Raw genomic sequence first — 22,177 nt, 5'->3', positions numbered from 1 at the left:
TTTTACCTTTTTTTTTTTTCCTTTTTTGGTTTTTATCTTTTCGATTTAATATTGGGAGCTCAATTTATTGAGTTTAAACTGTTAATCTGAGAACCAAAATAATTGGGTTTTAACTATTTATTTATTTATGATTACCCTTCTTAATATTTATGATTTTAGATAAAATTTAATATGATTTGGTAATCTAAATTTACGCATATTGAAATTCATAATTCCAAACACATTGTTTGAGTATATATATATTTAAAAGGAGTTATTTTTTGCACTTAATGGGTGGCTGCTACATAGGTAATGGGAGATAATTCATTTAATTATGTATAAATTTTAAGTTTTGATCACTAACATGTCTCCTCAAAATAAACAAAATATTATTTATAAATATTATTGCTGCAAAATTAATTGAGAGGATATATATCCTACTTTCTTTTTAATCCCCCTTCAAAATATTGAAAATACGTATTTTAAAAAAGAATGGACACCTAATTAAACTATACTCTATTTATTAAAAAATATTAATTGGTACTCCTTTCCTAATTATATTATGTATGTCGTAAAAAATTATACTACCTCATACAAAAGAAGACAATGTTTTTGACAAAAGACCTTTCCTAATAACAATATTTAATTCATAGTCACATATCTTTATTACAATATTGTGCTATAAAAGAAACTCAAATGCACTTGAGTATATATCACGCACTATGAGAATCCAAAGAAATTTAGAAAGACGCACTTAAAAATACTTAATAAGAGCTTATAAGAATACTAGAGGTAGACCCAACGAAGATACCTAGCTAGATGCTTCTCTAGCCTCCTTCAGTGGTCGAGGTCCTATTCCATTCTTTCAATTTTGGACTGACAAGAGTTTTATTGCTTTTTTAGCTGATTTAGGAGGCTAATCTTGACTGCTTTTTGGTTGGAGTTTTTTTCTTTGGTTGGTCGTTTCTTGTGTGTCGGTGTCATTGTGGTGTGTTTTGCTTTGGATCGTTAAATTTATCGTGTTGGCAGTGTTCTGTTTCATTCCTCAAGCTTCTGACTTGAGTTGGTAAGTTCTGTTCGGTTTCTTCGTTTTAATAAAATATTTACCTTATCAAAAAATTAATAATAATAATAATAATAATAATAATAATAATAATAATTACCTACACATAATATTTATGATTATAGGGTAAGTGCAGGTAACACAATCATAAGCTGAGGTAGGGTTACATTTTGATAAGACATTATTATGTATGATTGCTCTTATTTAAATCAAACACATTTCACACATATCCTTTAAAAATATATCTCAGTGATTTAAATTTAACACTTTCATGATTAAAGTTTTGTGTCTAACAAGGAATGGAAAAGGTATATGCAATGGGATTGAGATAGAAATTACTTCTTATTGTGTAGCTCAACTTAATGTGGATCTCTAATTGTTGGAATTGATGTCTTCCCAAGAGGGGGGTGAATTAGGTATTTAAAAATTTATGCCTAGGTTAAACCAGATATCAGTAATACATAACCTAAGGTCTTTCTAAGCACATACAATTGTGCAGATAAAAATAATATGCAGAAATTAAATCATGCATAACATTCACAGCCTATCGAATATAACATACAATGCCGAGATATAATGTGTTGGAAATTAACAGTAAACACACAATATGTTATCGGGGTTCGGCCAATACTGCCTACGTCCCCGCCTCAGCTCGCAAGCTCGAAGATTCCACTAATGCTCACTTAATGGGTGGAACGACACCATTTACAATCAGGTCAAATTATCAGGGCTGACCACAACCTTTATAACCTCTCCTTAACTGGGTGGAGAAGACCCACCTGAGGCCACTCCTGAATTACAACAATGAATATAAATTTGCGTACAATTCAAATGCTTCTCAACTAAGCAAATATGTACCAATACGCACAAATAATAATCGATGCACTCACAGATGATAGTATTTATGCTCAAGTGAGATCTTGAAAATTTAATTCAAGATAATATATTCAACGAGTAAATATTCAAGGTTACCTCAAAACCCTAATCAAGTATCACACAAATATTTTATTAAATATAATCACAACAGATACTTGAGGTTTAAACTTGCAAAAGATTTATCAAATAAAGTATGCAAGCTCTCAAGTCTTACAATTTGAATGCAAAGATTAGGAAGTTAAAAACAAGTTATTCCCAATCAAATATTTATATACGAAATATTATGAGAATAAACGGCAATCAAGCAAAACTCTCAAAAAGGTTTTTTCAAATATGTATGAATATGAGAGAGTAATGTCAAGAAAATGATTTGAAATATGCAAACAATAAAGCAATCAAATCTTCCTACACCTTGCAATTGATTTGCAAGTGAGGAGAACTAGAAAAATAAACTCTTTCTTTCAAAATGATATTTGCTAATAAGTATGTAAGAGAGTATGAAAAATATGTTTCGACTATTGAGTATATAGCAAAAGAGGTATAAATTGAGAGAATTTTTCCTAATTACTTTTACTAATCTAGTTGCTAATTAAGGCAAATAAGGGGGTATATATAGATATCCCTCAAATTTTGACCGTTGGGGACCTATTGGGTATTTTAAAATTATTTAAGTAAAAATTAATCCCAATTACCCTTAATAAACTGTTAGCTTTGATGCAATCCCAAGAGGGGGGTGAATTGGAGATTAAAAACTTACCTCCTAGGTTTATCTAATCCAATAATCAGTATCACGCAACCTATTGGCAGTTTAAGCGATTTCGATCCCAAACAGATATTTAATCAAAACATAAACATACAGGTGCAGAAAATAAAGTGTGAAAAGTAAACTGACACCATATATGTTTTCGGGGTTCGGCCAAATTGCCTACGTCCCCACCTTGGCTACACCAACACAAGGATTCTACTATGACTCACTTAACGGGTGGAGCAGCACCGTTTACAACCAGGTCAATTAGCGGGGTTGACCTCAACCTACACCTTACCAAGATAGTGCACCTAACTTTCCTAACCGGGTTTAAGACAATCCGGGATTATTCAATAGGGCTAGTCTTTCTCTTCAGGCCCACGCTTGGAATACAACCAATGTGTATACAATTTTGCGTATAAGGAAATATGCTTCTTCAAAAGCATATATGTACACTAGTATAACTCAAGCAATAATGCAAACACGAATAATATGTAAATATGCTTAGTGCTTAAATATGTGTGCTAAACACTCAATCAAGTAAGAATAATCAATCAAGGTCTAGAGTGTATATCAAAGCAAGATTTGAAACACAATATTTGAATATCACAATATCAGATCATGGTTTCAAAAAAAATGCTAACAAGATGATTCAAACAACCTTAACAAGATGTTCTCAATATACTAATCACAAGGGATGTTTGAATGCAAACTTGTAAAACAATTTTTGTATACAAAAATATAGGCTAAGGTAACTTGCAATAACAATGCAAGAACCACAAGTGTAACAACCCAAAAATTACACCATTTTTTTCCATATATATATATATATATATAAATTACTCTGATACCCCTGTTATACTTGCTATAATATCTCAGGCCTCAGGTGGGCACTTAGGTATCCCTATACACAAATTGACACACCTATGCAGCGAAAAATATAAAGTCATACACCCATATTTACAATACCAGAATTTAGTGTTTCCAAACCATATATACATATTTACATATCACCCCAGTATCATTTGCTCAAAAACATAATCCCCTGAATACACTTACCCTATAAGCAGGGAAAAATAAAAGATCTCTCTATCTGCGAGCCTGGTCTGCGAGCCTAATTGGATCACCTGAAAAATATTAAACCACTGGTATGAGACAACACTCAGTAAGAGGAAATATGTTATTACTAGTGTATGGCGACTGAGTTCCATAAATATTATATTGATAGAATATGAAACTATAAAAGCTGGTAATTCAATATACAGTATAGCTTGTGATGATCATAGTTTAAAATATAATTGTAATAGATGAGTTTTCTACTTTTCATACTTCTAGTATCATACTATATCTGCTGAAATTCTGTAAATCTGTATACATATACATAACTAAAACGTTTACCTTGGAAAATTGTGTGTCATGATTTAACCCCTCGTGATAGGGTTGTGCGGCCCGTAGGCGGGACTTAAACCTAGTTGGCCTACCAGGCAAGTCAACTATATTCTACCAATCCTCAGTCTGACCAAACTGCATCTTCTCCTAAGCACAGAACTGGTATCTACCTCGTCAAACTGGTTTCCTCAACCCAGAATATTGGGGAGACTACAATCTCTCCAGACATAGTTTGACGGAATCCACATACTATCTGAGATATGTGATTGCACTCTGATTTGAAAATAGCAACGGTATCATGCTCTACTAACTGAACATTAACTAAATTCATTAGGGTCTGATACTGTATATACTATTTCTATATATATCCTACTGTTTTAATCATGATTTTAAAATAATCATAACACTATAAATCTGGTCTGAAAATACTATAAAATCTAACTGTAATAACTATAATGTTTGATTGATTAATCTACAATGTCTAAGTGTTATGGTTTTGGAAAACATGACATTCTGTAATTACTAGAAAATACTTGTCTGTATATTATCTATAAATAACTGTTTGGTAAATATATATCTGTCTATATATATACACTGTAAATCATAATGTTTGTAGCTACGTAAATATTGTGCTAATATATTATGAGCTCATGCCACACGATTTAAATAAATAAATAAATTCACATGCTCTAAAATCTGTATTCTCTGCTAAACATATATATATTTTATAATCATAATAATAATAATATGATAAAACACATAATTTCCGCTGATAATCATACTAAAATTCCTAGCATAGCATATTTCCCTTACCTGACTATTTGAACACTAGTTGCTATCAACTGTCTCACACATATGACATTTATAATTTCAACATCCTGCGATATACACATATAATTCCCAAATCAAACAACTGAATTCACCTAGAAGTTATCATATACATACTCCCCAAATCTACATATCCACAATTCCTAAACCATAATCTATATATCATTTACCTGGGTTTCTAAAATACCACCCGTTGGGTCCTTAACCCTTGCCTGTAGGGTCCTAAAACACCCTATTCCTAAAAATATATTACCTCAATTTTACTTCACAAAACTCTAGTATATTCGCACGTAATACTAAATTTGACCCCAAATGAACTTGGTAATACTAAAAATGCTCAAATAATCCACTCACCCTAGTTTTGGGATGGTTCACAAACTTCTTAAATCGACATTTCACTCCGGCTATGTTGTAGAGAATCTCCCCAGGATCACCGTGGTAGCTTTTGATCGTCTACCGAGGAGAGATTGAGCCGAAAACTTAGAGAGAAGTGAGAGAATCTCATTTTTAGAGAGAGAAAGTGAGAGAAAAAAATTACTTCGCTGAAATCAGTTTCCTGCATATTTATAGATGTCTTGACACGTGGCCTCGTCGACGAGAGAAAAAGGAGTTTCGTTGACGAACCCTTACTACTCCTCGATGAAATTCAGGTCCTGAAAACTGTCCTCTCGGTATCTTCTCATTGACGAGACACGTGTCCACATCGACGATCCCAAGAAGCCTATTCGTCGAAGAGACCCTGCTGACCCTCTTAAAATTCTCCTTTACTTCCTCTTTTATTTTATTATTTAATTACCACAATTCTACGGGTCTCTACAACAAGCCTTTAAGTCTTCCCACATAATATTTATCAAATAAAATCAATGGAGGAACTTAATGCTTTAGTCTCAATAAAAATCAATCAATCAATACAACAAATGAGAGTATGAACAAATTAGAATGAAGCACAAGCACACTAAATATACTCACAACACTTGATTGATCAAGGAAAATGGAGTGTATGAGTATATGGGAGTAGTATAAGCTATAAAATGATTTTTGAATTTGAGAGAATTTTGGCCTTAATGATCTTGCTAATCATTGCTAATCTTTGCAAATGAACAAGTATATATAGGCAAGGGCAGATTTATGATCGTTGTGAACCTAATGGGAACTATTTGAAAAGTTTTAAACTTGTTTAAAGAAAATAACCCCATTTAACCATTTTAACTATGGTAAAAATTAATTCAACCCGAGAGCTTTCAAGTACCCGGTCCAAGGTTCGAGTGCCCGAATAGAGACAACACAAAAAGGTGTTTTTGAGTTTCGATCGTCTGAAAAGTAGTTCGATTTGCTGAATCGAGTGATTCCTCAAAGAGATCGCAGTTCAGGTGCCCGGTTTGAAGTTCGGTTGACCAAACTCACAGGTTCGGTCGCCCGAGGCCATTTTGAACGCAAAGGTTCGGGCACTCGGGTTGGTGAAAAGTACTTAGACAGGTGTTTGGTCGACCAAGGAAGATATGTTCAAAAATGATTCGTTCTACCGAACACAAGTCAACAAGTTGACATGTCCATGGTTCGGTCACCCAAGGCGTTTTGAACGCCACAGGTTCGGTCACCCGAGTCATTTTGAACGTCATAGGTTCGGTCACCCGACCTCTCACAAGATTTTCAATTAAGTCAAATTTTGCTTCAGTTAACTCTCCTGATATATTAAGTGATGTTGGGGACTTAGTGCACTATGTGTAGGTACCTAAAGTCCAACTAGGGTCGATTTGAGCATACCTACCTATCATGCATGATGCAAGTGCCATCGTATGCAAATGAATAAATAATTACAAATACAGCACAAATATCTTCATTCTTCTGTTTGATCATCGTATGTCATCATGATATGTCTTTCAGTTCGAATACACGCGTAAGGTGAACCTGCATGCAAGCCTCAATACAAACATTAGTACCAAAAGTATTTCTCATTGTCAAAACTGGGTGTGACCTATCAGGTCAACATAAAACCACGGTAAAAATAAGGCAACCCGAGAGTTTTTTTCGCTCTGTTCTTAGGGACAGTCGCCTAAACAGACACAAAGAAAAGTAACATTTTCACGTTCGGGTGCCCGAAGGAAGGTTCAGGTGGCTGAGCCAAGGTGATTTCCCAATCGTTCGAGGTTAGGTTGCCTGGTGGTAAGTTCGGTCTGCCGAACTTCATAATTTGGTCGCCCAGTGATTACGCGTCACAATTGCATGATTATGCATTTAATTTCATGCATTCAATATCATAATTTTAATTAAAATGCCCAACTTTGTCTAATAGTTTAATCATTGAGCTCACCCGATAACTTTAAGATAATTACTTTATCTGTTGCCAAACATTTATGGACACTCATGTTTGATTATTGCAAGATAGTTTTTTTTTTTTTAACATGAAAATTGAAATTAGAATGTACGCGAGTCATGAGCATGAAGATGTGTCGTGTATATGAGGTAGAGTCCAAATCAAGACTGTGAGAATTCAGGATTTTCATGAACATTCAAAGGATAATTTTCAGAAGTCAAGTCATGCACGCAAAGAGAGACCGTTTTCAATACCACTTCGTAATTTATGTGTAACTCTCTCTCATCCGACCTCCAATTTAAATGATTCAGGATGCCATAAAAAAAAAAAAAAATGCTCTACAATTTTCATGTTTTGTGTTTTGTGAAATACTGGTTGCATCAAGGTCGAAATCAAAAATGAATTTACCATACACTATTTTATGGACTATTTCAACAATTCTCTGTAATATGGGCGTAACTTTCTCGTCCGAGTTCCGATCAAGACGATTCAAAATTATGGGGAAATATGAGAAAGAGCTCTACAACTTTTGTGATTTGAGATTTGAGAGTTATGGGCTGTAGTAGGGTCGAAATTGGGCTTGAAGGTGGAAGGCAGACTGTGTGCCTTTGAAAAAAGACAAGAAAAAAAATAACTAGAATAAAATAAAATAAAGTGAGATATGGCCTGGCCATGCAGCCGGGTCATCTTAGCATGTGCTAGGTGAGGCGTTGGGGACAACACAAAGAAAATAAAGGAAAATCAAAGGAAAAAAGGAAGGATTTTGGAAAGAAAAAAAAAAAAAGAAGCTGGGGTAGCTTTTTGGGTTTTTTAGGTTTTTCTAGGGAGAGGCATGTGCTTGGGCTGAAGATTGGATGCCGCACCACACAGGAGAAAAAGGTAATTTTATTTTGTGAGAGACATAGGGGAGGCCGCAGAAAAAAAAAAGATTGAGGGTTGGAATTCTTTTGGGGGCGCACAGATTGGAGACCGAATAGGAACGCAGCAGCAGCTCCTTGGAGATATTTTTTTGTTTCTTTTGAGGGTGCTATGAAGACACACACACGCCCAGCAAAGGAGAGGTGGCGGCGTGTAGCAAATTAAAATCTTTTCTGAATCGGAAGGCGACAGACAACGGCGGTGCTCGAGGTGTTCGGTGAGCGACGACGGTGCTGCGAGTGTTGATTTTTCCTCTACTCTTCAAATAAAAGAAAACATGGTGAAATTTTTATTGTTGGATTTAATTTTCATAATGAACTAATTTTTGTATTTTAGGAAAATAATGTAACCCAGTTTTAAACTATGCTTGCTCATTAATGCTAATTTGAAGTAGTTTTTCTGCGCTTAATGCTTTTAATTAACTGACCATTAATTAAACGATATTAGTCTTATGATTTGCTACCGAAAAGGGGGATTATAGGATAGACCTTGGATAATTTAGCATAGGTAAATATAGAGATCGAAAGACTTGTATAAACCTGCGTAATATTAAAAATCAAGGGTCTTATTGCATTTTTGCGTTATTAATTTACATAATCGTATGTTGAATAATAAACAAGAATAAGTTCTGATTGACTATCGAAAGAAGTTTTTGGAAAAATTGGAGATTTGCTAACAAACAGAGAATACGAATTCGAATTTGCTAGATGAGTAAAACATAGTGAGAAACAAGGTGAAATTGGTTTCTTAAAAGTTTTTACTATCAATAATTTGATAAGCGGCATCCAGTTTTAAATTCTCTTGAATAGTTTATTTAAAGTAGCTTTGTTTAAATTTCGCAATCTAAAATTATTAATTTTTCTAAATAAAATCAAGGTTATTATGAATTCTATACTTGGTAAAATTAAAACATCAATCCCTGAGGACGATACTCTACACATCATTATATTATAAAATTACGATACTGTGCACTTGCAATTTGTACCGATCACCCGGAGAAGGAAAAAAGTGACTGTTCTTATGTTCGGTCGCTCGTGGATTTTCAGTTCAAATTAGGTTCGGTCGCCCGGGGCATGGTCAACTGTTGACCCTTTGCACATTCGGTCGCCCAAACCACTTTTAACTCTTTAGGTTTGGTCGCCCGAATCCCTATTTTTGTCCTATTTAAGATTAAACAATTTACCCCTGTTTTCATAGATATGACTTATAAGATAGAAGCGATTTTCCAAGTGATGTGTAAGGACCTAGGGTCAGTCTACGGCTTAGGCTTTTTAATTAAGCCTCAAAACCTGTCGTCAGTCAACCGAATCTATGATCTTTTGATTTCCCTATGGTCAGACTATGACCTTTGAGCATAAACCTATCATGCATGTAGATGCATTATTACAGACCATAATAATTATTACAGACCTCAAATGAAAATATAACGTATTTGTTGGAATTGGTGTGATCTCAAGAGGGGGGGTGAATTGGGTTTTAAAAACTTTTTGGCTAGTTTTAACAATTCGCCGATTCACCATAGTATCATATCCTATTTAACATGTAAACGTGTATGTAAAGCGAGTTTAACAATAAAATCAAACATACACGTGTGCAGTATCTTATTTAAATAAAATGTGTGCATGAGAATAATTTCGACATTAAATAAACATTCATATACATACTGAAATTAAAGTGCATGAATTTAAATAAGATAGAAAGAGTGACACCAGATTTGTTATCGAGGTTCGGCCAAATGAGCCTACATCCCCGCCTTGGGCTTACCCCCAAGGATTCCACTCTACCTGCTCACTTAACCGGGCAGAGCAAAAGCCTTTTGCATCCTCTCCTTATGGGGCGAGGAAAACCCCAATTCAATTACTAGGCTGAGCCGAACTAGTCTCACTTACGGGGCTGAGACTCCCCAGTTCAATTTCGGACTGAATTGAACTGGTCTCACTTGCGGGGCTGAGACTCCCAAGTTCAATTAACGGGCTGAACCGAACCGTTACATTAAAAACATTTTTGTACATATGAAGAAGCTTCTAAATATAAGCATGAATGTACACACTAAGCTCATACAAATACACACTCCAATGATGTGAAATAATGTTCAGGAGAGTAAGGGTGCTTATCTACATTTCAACCCTAATAAAAAGTTTTTTCCAAAAAAATATTTCAATAATAATATGGGAGAACTTAGGGTTTTGCTCTTTCAATGATTTTTGCACAACTAGAATGTGTATGAAAAATGTGTAATTATATTCTCCAATAAATATTTATGCAAGTGAAAAATACTTGGAGAATCTAGGAGTTAAGCTCAATAAAATATTTGTGCAATAAATAACTTCTCCCAAAATATATTTATCAAGGAAATAATCTGGGAGAAAACCTAAGCAATATTCTCAAAAATGTTTTTCAAATATTTGATGCCTAATGAGAATATGTGCAAATGAAATGCCCTAAATAAAATACTCTTCTCAAAGAAGATTTTGAAATAAATACATGAAAGGGAGTTGGAGAGATTTGAATAAAAAATATTTGACCCCAAAAGAGTGATTTAAACAATAAAAAGCATTTTAGGGGAACTTTGATTAACCAAGGATTAGAGAGACATTTTGAGTTAATCAAAGTTACTAATCTAGAGTAATAAGGGGGTATTTATAGAGTTTGTGAGAAATATGACAGCTGGGGACATGGAGGTCATTTTATAAAAAGTTTAATGATGTTTAATTAAAATTAACCTCGTTTTAAAAAGTTAACCGCGGTAAAAATTCGGACCAACCTGAGAGAATCGGTCGACCAGAAGACTTTCGATCGACCGAAGTTCATATGGCTCGGTCGACCAGGCCAATTTTGAACTCCAGGGTCTGTAGACCAAGAAGGGCGATTTTTACAAATTAGCGTGGTTCGGTCGACCAGGATGAAAATGAACTAACTTGTCGGTCGATCGGAAGAGGCGATTTTTCAAAACAGTGAAGTTCGGTCGACCGAGACATTTTGAACTGAGAGGTTCGGTCAACCAAGTTGTTGGGGCATCTCCCGAGGACCCTCGGTCGACCAGAGCATTAGAGTACATTTTGGGTTCGATCGACTAGGTGGTCAATATGTTAACTCCAAGGGAGTTCGATCGACCGGATATAAATGAATTGGCAAGTTCGGTCGACTGGGTCGTGGTCAAACTGTTGACCCAGACAAGGTTCGGTCGACTATGTCCATTTTGAACTACATAGGTCGGTCGACCGGGCTATGGTCAACTTGTTGACCTGGTCCGGGTTTGGTCGACCAAGGCATTTTGTACATGGTAGTTCGGTCGATCGAATGTGCACATTTTGTGCATTTTGGTCCTGTTTAAGCCGCCAGTTATCCTATTTCAAATGACCAAACATATGTATGCATAAGTGAGTGTCCTAAGGTCATTCTAGGTCTTTTTGAAGACACCAAAAATTCGATGTCGGTCGACCTAGTTTTTATAAACTTTGTTCTAGCCCTGATTTTGACCCTAAAACTATTCCAAAAACTTTGTATGATTTTAGCCTTTTTAGAAAAAGGTTTTTGGTAAGATTTGCTGGTCCCTAAGGTCTATCTATGGTCGTTCTGAACATTCAAACACATCATGCAAATGCATGCATTATTACAGACCAGAGATATAAAATTAAATGCAATTACAAATTAAAAACAAATGTCTTCGTCTTTTTGCTCTTCCGACTTCATTAAATGTGCTTGATCGTATAGTCTTTAAGTCCTGTAAGCTTCCATCGCCGTTTCCTTATGTGTGTGTTAAATAAATGGACATGTTCACATGCTAAATACACACATAAGAAACATGTATTTTGTCAGCATCAAAACAGGGATCAGACTTAAAAAGTCAATAGTATTACAACACAACTTGAAACAAACAAAAAACTTCATGCTCTACTCCTCTACAAATTCATGGATTGCGCCGAATGGTGTGCGCATTTAAGTGTTTTTCGACTTCCATTGCTCATCTGTTATTCGTGCTTAGAAAAATAAACTTGTTCAAACATTTAGCACACAAATGAAATAATGTGATTTGTCATAATCAAAATAGGGATCAGACTCAAAAAGTTAATACTAATTAACTAAAAAAATAAATGGCTTCAAATAGGTCGATGGTGTGTTAAATAAAGTTATATGACGGAATGTTCAACATCATGGATTTTAGGACTTGCATAGATATGGATTTGAAAGAAATTTAATATAATCTTATCTTGTATTTTTTTATAATCCATTGTATCAATACAGATCAAAGTCTAAGGCTTAAATTTCATGTTCCAAAATATAGAAAAATTTAGAAAAGAAAAAAAAATATTGTTTCTAACATTTCTTTATAAATTTAAAAAGTTAAAAAACAATGTGACATTTTTATAATTTTATGAAAATTTAAAATAAAAAATAAAACTATTTCCAAAAGCAATTAGTATCCAAACTTAATATTATTGTTCATTTTTATATAAATATTGTAAAAAAAAATACCTATTTTTTGTGATTTTTATTAAATTAAATTGTAAACTAAAAAATTGTTTTCCACAACTAAATGGTTGTAAAGTTTTATCACATATATTCTATTTTGTTTGATCGCATTTTATTTTTCTTAATATTTCCTCAAATTGCTTCAATATTTCTTTTGGTCTACAAAAATAATGGTGTGGTATTTTTCTTTTTTCCATTAATTTTGGGTTAAAATGCATTCAAACATATTCACGTTTTTTAAAACGACAGTATATTATATTTTTAAAATTACCTAAAGGTTCCTTAATTATAAAATTAATAACAAAAATGTCCATGCTATTAATATTCTTTAAAAATAATTATTTTGCTTAAAATTTCTATTATATCTTTTTCCACCTATTTAATCGCAAATTTACTTTTTGTTTATCACTTGAAAGATTATATATCTCATAATTTATTGTGTATGAGTATATTGTTGACACATGTATTTATTGTTGTGGTGTGCATGTATACATGCATTTGTAAAATTGTGTATAAATGTATGCATGTGTCAACATGAAAATTTGTACATTTTCATATTAAATCAAAGCATAGCAAAACTTACCATATCTTTTTAACCTAGAAATTATGTTTGTGAGCAGAGATTTCATATTCAAGTTTAAGTGGATTTTAATAAATTTTAATAAAATTTTATATTAAGGAATCGTTTGGAACCAATTATGCAGAAGTAGTTTTTTAGAAAAAAAAATGCTAAATTTAATAAGTGCTGATAAAAAGTGCTGAAATAGAAAAGTACTTAAAGTTATAAGTGGTATTTGGTTGTATTTAAAATAAGTGGTATTTAGACACTTAATTTTATTATAGAGTACTATAACATTGTTTTTAACATATTTGAAATTACAAGTATTAATATTTTTAATTAAATATTTCAATAAAAATTATTTTAATTATTTATAATTAAATTTTAAATATTTTTTATTAAAAAATAATATAGGATTATCATTTTTAATTAATAATAATATTGTTATTAATGTATATTTATAACATATTACTATCACATTAAATTATGATAAAAATAATATTATTAATTAAATTTAAAATTTTAATTTATTTAATGTTAATTTAAATTAATAAATAATTCATGATCAATTCAAAATTGAATTATAATAATTAATATGTATTTTTAAACATATTTTAAATAAATATATTCCTATTTTTAGAATTACAAATTTAAATGATAATTATATGATTTTTTAATTAAAATTTAAATATTTTATACTAACTAAAATAATATAATATTATTTATTAATTAACAATAATTTTGTTATTAATGTATATTTATAACATATGATTATCACATTCATTTATATTTAAAAAGTATTAATAAGTACTAAATTAAAATTTTAATTTATTTAATATTAATTTAAATTTATAGATGGTTCTTTTTATTCATCGCATAATTTAGTTATATTCTATTAATAATTAATAGATGGTATTTGTTAGCCCTGTCAACGACACTATTTTGGTTTATATATTTTGATGATATTAACCTATTTGTTGTTTTTAGTATTTTCCATCCTTGCATATCTTATCTAGTACAGGTACAAAGTATCAGATACACGGAGGTACCAAATCAGAAGCAAATATCGGGCCGAGTAGACATCAAATAGAAAAATCGGAAGGACACAGACTTAAAAGTACCAAAGCACATCTCAGAGTTTTTGTTGTGTATAAATTAATTGTAATAAGGGTCGTGTCAGTGAGTGCGTATTGTAAATCTTGCGGTGGGTGTCTTACATGATTTTTGAGTAAGAGTTGAGTCATTGCATAAGCATACTAGGACACATTAGCATATAGGATTTGCACAAAAATAACAAACTCACAATTCATAGTTTTCAAAGTAAAAACAAAGAGTTTGTCAAAATAATCCTATACTCAATTAAGTTTTCAAAATGGGACAAGTGTTAAGTAATATATGAGTTATAAATATTTTCAAAACTTGGTCCTGATTTTACAAAACTAGTTCTACGTCCTAAAGTCCTAAAAGTCAAGCATATTTTCAATAAAGGATATACTAAGCATATAAGATATCGAAACGAATTTTTAAATATGTTTTCATAAAACAAGATATCTTATATTTATGGGGAAACTCATTTAGACAAGTTTCAATCTTCATTAGACTCAATATATTTTATATACTTTTGTCCAAAAATGTTTTAAGTCATTAAAACGCTTTTTTGATAAGGAAAAACAAAGCAATCGTCACTACTGTAGTATAGCATTGAGTCCTAAACACCCTTCGGTATTTTGGGCATAACTTTTTCTAGAAAAGTCAAAATGGGACAATCTTGGTGTCCCTGAAAAGCTAAGACAAAATTCTACAACTTTTACTTTATTAATTTTTCTGATTCAGGGACCTCGTCCACGAAAACAGAGGATTCTTCGACGAGTTTAACGGGCAGAATGACACTAACGGGCGGAAAACGACTAGTTTGCCAAATAAAATATTTTTTCTTCCCCCCTACGGCTAGTTAACGGCTCCTAAGACTCTTAGGCTCTAAATACAAGCTATTAGACTTGTATTAATATGGTTTTGAAGATCTTTGATCATTGTTAGTAAAAAACATCATTTTATACAAAACCTAGCACATTACATATTAGTTCTTCATTACATGTGCTCATTCTCTCTTACTCACTTATTGTGTTTGATTCAATTCTTGAGAGAATAGTGTGAGGTTTGAGTTTTAAATTATATTTGCTCATTGTAAAGAGCATTCTTTGTAATCTTCCATTTTCATGTGAAAGGTTCTTTGTGAATCATGTTGTAAGGTTCTTTGTGAACCGAATTGATAAAGGCTCTTTGTGAGCGGTAGGGATTTGTTCCCAAGTTTGTAAGGCTTGCTCTGCTGCAGAAGGAGCGATTATAGCGGATTGTGGAATCCTTGGCTTGGTGCTAAGGCATGGACGTAGGCTTGGTACCGAACCACGTAAAAATACCGGTGTTGTTCTTTTTCTCCCTTATACTCTTTATTTTATATCTTGTGCATGATTTATATTCATATTGCAATATAATTTCTTATATCTTGCCAAGAGTTTTTATTTTGTAAAAAAATACGTATTCCACGAAAAGAGTCTATTCACCCCCCCTCTAGACTATATACTCCCGGGTTGGGACTTCCAACAGTATTATAAAATTCAAATTCAAGATTTCCCTAAATATAGGTGAGTATATTAAATGAATTAGGTCCCATTCATGTTAATAATTAGACTATAATTACTAGAAAAAGTGTTGGGTCATTAGTCATGGAAATTAAATAGTTTTCACTTTTTCTTTTAGTTTCCAAAAAATTATAAAAGATTTAGTTAATTTTTCATATGTGTAAAAAATTCATAAATAAAAAATTGTAAAATATCTTGACACCATGCAGTTGAAGAAAATAGTTTTATTTTGAAAAAATAAATTGACCTCTCCCGAACTTTGATGAAATCAAAGACATGAGCGAGCGTCTCTTGAGGTTTCAAAAATTATAAAGACCTTCTTTGAGATTTGATAAAAGGAAACTAATTTTTTCCAAGATTATAAAATTTTTATGGACATCTCCTAAAGCTTGCCATAAAAACTCATACATCTACTTGTATTTACTAAATAGACAAACCCATGAATGAGTGGATGTGTCCAAAAAATCAAGTGTCAGGGAAGGTATATAAGATTTTTAAAACCTCGAGGAAGGTATATGTTTATGTCATATTTTAGGAAAAATCCACAAAAGTTTTGAAAATTTTGAAAAAAAATTGTGCCTTTCTGTTAAAACTTGAGGAAAATCAATGTATTTTATCCTTTTATTTTTAAAATTATTAAAAAAGTATGCCTTATGTTTAAAATTTTTTAAAAAAATTTATATAAAAGCTAGAATTAGATTACTAATTTCTTATATATTTTTTTTAAAATTTTGAAAATAAGATATAATTTTGTAGTTATTTGAAAATCTAAAAAAGAAAAACTATTATTATTTTCTTAGAGCAAGTAAATTCTTTATTTTTTATTTTTAAATAAGTGAACCATTTTTCATAACTAAAATCGCCTACAAGTTTATTGCTATTTTCCCATCCCTTGTCAGCAATTTTGGTCTCACTTAAGACTTAAAACGACGTCGTTGTTACCATGCTCTATCCACAACTTCAGACATCCCCACTGCATCGCCAGCACCGAGACAGACATGGCTACTTTTCAGCTCTCGCTCCTCTTACCGCCTCCTTCCAAGCCAACGTGCCTTCTCCCAACCCTTCCCCTCTCGCAGCCGACGATCGCCGCGCCCCGCTTCTCCCGATTCAAATGTTCCGCTGGGCAGACTGGGTTCTTCACTCGCCTCGGCCGCCTCATCAGAGAGAAGGCCAAGGGCGACGTCGACAAGATCTTCTCCGGCTTCTCCAAAACGCGCAGCAACCTCGCCGTCGTCGACGAACTCCTTCTCTACTGGAACCTCACCGACACCGACCGCGTCCTCGACGAACTTGAAGAGGTTCTTTTCCTCTCTTTCCTCCCCAAAACAGACTCTGTAAAATGCTTCTCTTTAATTTTTCTTATAATTATTGAGATTGTTTGTGCGAATTCGATAGTTTTAGGGTGCAAATTTTCTTTGTTTTATCCATTTTTTGGAGAAGGTGATCTCAACTCACGTAGAGGTGGATGTGATTATTTGTGCGAAATTTAATTTTTTAATGTTTGAATTTCAATTTTCTTTTCCGATTAGGAAATTTTGTGGCAAATTTTTTTTTTGTAAGAAGCTTGTTGAAGATTAACTCGTCGAATAGCTGAAGTTAGAGTTGAATCTTAGAGAGAAAACAGTCGAGGTGTACTTAACTGTTTAGACTAGTTCACTACTATGACTTCGTAACAGCTTCGTGCTTTAGCATAAACATAAGTTTGGTTTTTTATAACAATATTTTGATTCTTCTGGTTGAAAACGTATTGCTCAACGGAAATTGAATTGTTTTATATTGTGTTAGGTTGGATAATTCTGGCCTTGGAATTGGAGGTCTTGTTACAAAGACACTCTTTGGTTAAGCACAAAATTGAGAAAAGAAATCCTGATAAAGACTCTTGATTTCCAACTTCAACAGAATTGGTCTTCTGAATTAAAGAATTCAAGTTTTGAGCCTAAAGCAGTCTTGCCATATTTTGCACAGGACTGAGGCGACAGGCCCTTCTTCCCAACTGAGGCCATTAGAAAAATTAGAGCTACGAGCATATCTGATGGTGTGTTTCAATTTTTAGGATCTCATGAAACTCTGCCTTTGCCAATATTTATAGGCATTCATCATAATGGCTGCCATTCTATTTCCCATTCATAATGACGATTTTGCCTGCAAAATTATATACAGCAGACAATGAGAAAATTTCAATTTCAATGGGACATCCAAATGCACCTTTTTGATTGAAATGACCAAGTGTAAGATTTCTATGCAACACAAAAAGAAAATATAACTGGAAAACTTTCTTAGATACCATTGACTGTTAACTGAGAAGTTCTATCTAAACTTGGACTTGAAGCAGTGATTTGCAGTGATCCTTGATTTCAGGCTTTGCTGGTGTCTGACTTTGGGCCAAGAATCACCGTCAAGATTGTAGAAAGCTTGCGGAAAGATATATTGCTTGGGAAGCTTAAATCAGGGAGTGAGATAAAGGTATTGTCACAGAGTTTGGAGCTTGTAATAGTTGTTAGCAAAGCTATTTTGTAATTGTGATGCTTAATCAATGAACTATGAAATCTTATTATTCATTAATGTTTTTGTAGGATGCTTTGAAAAAGAGTGTGTTGGATTTGCTGACCAAGAAAGGGAATAAAACTGAGCTTCAACTTGGATTCAGGTTTTGTATTTTCAGTTTCCTGGCTATTTTCAATTAGATATTAAAGTTTTGTCGAACTTAAAGCTCACTCTGACTAAAGTTGTTTTTGCTTGCCTTTATGCTGTCAGAAAACCAGCTGTTATCATGATTGTTGGTGTCAATGGAGGTGGGAAGACAACTTCTCTCGGTAAGATATTGGATGAAGGAGATCAAATCCTCCACCTAATAACCTTTTTCTATTTCACAAAATCTCAAAAAAATGAAAGAAAATTATGAGTTACTGTTATTTGCGCAGGGAAGTTGGCCAATAGGTTGAAGAAAGAAGGAGCTAAGGCAAGATGATCTTATTTCGGTATTTCTTGCAGTATGATGGGACTTATTTTTTAACCTGATGCTTTTTCAAATAGTTTATGAGAAAAGAGTTTTATGCCTCAGAAACACTAAGTCAATGCTGCACTAATTTTTATTTTATTTTATTTGATAGCATGGGAGCAGCATGGCTTCCTCTCTCCTCCCCCCTCTCCCCGTCCCCGTCCCCCTCCCCCGCCCCCTCCACAACTATCATGATGCATCTCCTTTCCTTTGGGATGAGGATTATCTCCCAGTCCATATAAGAGCAGCATAGAATTTTGTTGATTCTATCTGTCAATTCTAAAGATTTTAGGTGGTTTGGATCTTAAGGTTTTTGTCAGAGATTCAAAATATGATATACAAATCTCTTACCTAGAGATGAAATTTGGAAAGTGCAGTTGAAAATCAGATTAGAGAGGTCCTATGGTCGAGTTCCAACTGTGACATTGACAAGTTGAAATTTGATTTAGCACTCAACTGACCCAACTTAAGCCTTTCCAAGCTTTGGTAGCTATTGTAATTTGTAAAGCATCGGGTAGGCTTGAAATTGGATAAATGAGACCACTTAAACAAGGTTAGGTGAAGTCCCAGACCTGGACTGTTGGTTAAATGATCCAATCTAAAATTTAACATTTAGTGGTGAATTCATGTTCTCATTCTAGAGCGGGTGAGAAAACGAGAGGATACTTTTCTTTTGCTTGTGTGAATTGAAAATTTTTTTTGAACACACTACTTGTCTATATTCACCATGTGTCAAAAAGTGTTTGGTTGATTTGGATTTAAAAATTTGTGATGGGTTGAGTTTGAGTTGTAGACTTGTAGTGGATCCTATTTGACATTGATTTAACCACCTGTGTTTTAGTTTCTACATTGGTACTAGACCATGGTTTTAAATACAGTAGCAGATAGTGTAGCATAACGGATGGGTGTAGTCGAAAGCAAGAGTAGTAGATGTTACATAATAGGAAGCAGGTGTAATGGCCTTGAATTTTTTCAAAGCATGCATAACGTCATCAATATTGGTAGAGTTGCATGCTTAAGCCCTCAAGACTTAAGAAAATTTTTTGGTAAGGATAATTAATTTTCCATTAGTTTTAGAAAACTACGGACCACGGAGTATTGAGAAAAGTTATATATTTTTTTTCATTTTTCATTCATCTTACATGTGATAAATAGATTAACCGAAAAAAATATGTTAGGTTGTAACATGATATAGTCCATTAATCTATATGGTACATGAAACATACAAGAAGTTAAACAAGTCCTATTATTAGCTAAAGTAATAAAAAAATATATAAAATGTAGACTAACGAGTTATATTGTATAACTAAGCTTTAAATTACAATATTACAATCATAAAATTTATCATTAAAAAAAATAAAATATTAACAACTTGGACAAGACAAAAACTAGAAAAGGAAGGTTGAAGTTGGACAATATAGAAATAAAAGTGTGTATGTATACATATATATATGTATAAATAATTTTTAAACAAAACAGTGTTCATACCAATTTGATAATTAATGCATCTCTTGTAAATGTAACAAAAAAATAAATAATTATGCATCATTTTGTACTCATTATAGTCTTCTCCTAACCCTCCTTGTCTCATAGTTGATTAAGATCGATTTGCAAAAGCAAAATGACAGAAAATGAGGGGGAAAGGTGTAAAAATTTAATAATAATTTTTTTACCTGTAGCAGTGCATGGTGTGTAACGGTCTCAGGACCCAAAGTTTTGTTATGTAATAAAGTGTTATGTAATGGTCAAGAGTGCTATTTAACCATGTGGCAAACTAAAGTCTGCAACTACTCAATTAGAACATACCCATTAACTGCCTATCATTCACAATGATTTATGACAAAAATTGGTAGTTGAAGTTAGGGATTGATGGTTGCTTGACACATTTTTACAACTAAGGGTTAGGCACTTAGGCTGACACGTTTTCTTCTGGAAAACGTGTACACTCATATGGGTTGAGAACATTATGGTGTGAATATCTGTAATTTTCTAGGATTCAGTCTGTACTGACTGCTGCTCCATCAGGTCTATTCACCTTGAGCTGTAATTTTTTTAAATATATCAGAATCAGGCAAATGTGGCTTCATTAACCATAGATGAGAAAACTTTTATAGGGGGGAGGTAAATGATGCTTATGGGCAACATCATGGGGTGCCAGTGATGTCGAAAACATTATGTAAGGGGCTAGAGATATTCCCAGAGCTCAAAGAGTTTAATTCTGATTTATTTCCAATTGCATTCATGAATGACACAAGTGTGTTCATGCGTGTTCTTACTGTATTGTGTTTACGATTTATTTCTTCATATTTCCTTCTTTCTTGTTCCCCTGCATGTTCTTTTAACAACTACAATGTAGAATAGCATGCCCTTTTACAGGTTTTCTTCATCACCTTCTGGTCTGAAATTGTACCAGATATTAATGGCAGCAGGCGATACATTTAGAGCAGCTGCTAGTGATCAGCTTGAGATATGGGCCGAGAGGGCTGGGTGTGAGATTGTTGTAGCTGAAGGAGATAAAGCCAAAGCATCATCAGGTATACAAATAGAAGAGTCTAATGTATATGATGAGGCATTTTTAAGAAAAATTATATCATTTTGAATTATTAAGTGACATGGTATAACTACTAATAGATGATCTTAAGGTGCTTTCTGAGTAGTTCTTTCACAGGCTGTGAAAAGGGGGAAGGAACAAGGATTTGATGTTGTCTTGTGTGATACATCTGGACGTAAGTATGAGGAACTTTAGTAGGAAACTGTCATTGAAAATTTTATGGTTCTTAGCAGGTAAGGTGTCATTGTGACTGTTTGTTTATATCTTTAGGTCTTCATACTAATTACAGCCTTATGGAGGAGTTGATTGCATGTAAGAAAGCTGTTAGTAAAGTTGTTCCTGATGCCCCGAATGTAAGCTCAACTATCTGGCTCTTCTGGTAGTATTTTATTACTTAAAATATTAAATCTTTGGGTCATGTTAAAAATTGGTAATATGTGCTCAGAACAATACAAATTAAGCGCACAGTTTTATTCAGAAGTATTTGTTATGTAACTTTGTATTATATAGTATGTCTCCATTTTCAAGAAGCCATTATTTGAAACTCTAATTTTACAAGTTTCTTCATGTGATGTAAATGCAATTGATTTCTGGAAACCTATTTTATTTATATGTGTCTGTTTTATCTTTTAGGATGATAAGATATCAGAATTTGGGGCAAGAATTGGACAACACTTGTCAAACTGATGGTTTTTACAGTATTATCACTACTTAACCTAAAAGCTAAAGTATGTTAGTTGAGGCCTGATGAATGATTTTAATATCCCCCTAACATTCCCTTGCACACAAAAGCCCATATTGGGCTTTATGAGTGGATAAGCACAGGCATACATATTTCTCGG

The 22,177-nt window shown here is 33.1% G+C and overlaps 1 protein-coding gene across 1 annotated transcript; it reads left to right on the top strand.

Annotated features, from left to right (window-relative positions):
- Positions 1–16,734: 16,734 nt before the first annotated feature.
- LOC131166612 (cell division protein FtsY homolog, chloroplastic) lies at positions 16,735–21,718 on the top strand. Its single transcript, XM_058125196.1, has 8 exons — positions 16,735–17,084; positions 18,145–18,249; positions 18,360–18,433; positions 18,541–18,599; positions 18,708–18,745; positions 21,198–21,318; positions 21,442–21,510; positions 21,606–21,718. The coding sequence occupies exons 1-8, from the start codon at positions 16,782–16,784 to the stop codon at positions 21,716–21,718; spliced, it is 882 nt and encodes a 293-aa protein (XP_057981179.1). The 5' UTR covers positions 16,735–16,781.
- Positions 21,719–22,177: the final 459 nt, after the last annotated feature.

The sequence above is a fragment of the Malania oleifera genome, chromosome 10 (assembly GCF_029873635.1).
Source record: "Malania oleifera isolate guangnan ecotype guangnan chromosome 10, ASM2987363v1, whole genome shotgun sequence".
NCBI lineage: Eukaryota > Viridiplantae > Streptophyta > Magnoliopsida > Santalales > Ximeniaceae > Malania > Malania oleifera.
Note: the sequence above shows the minus strand (reverse complement) of the source record. Positions and strands in the feature narration are given on the sequence as shown.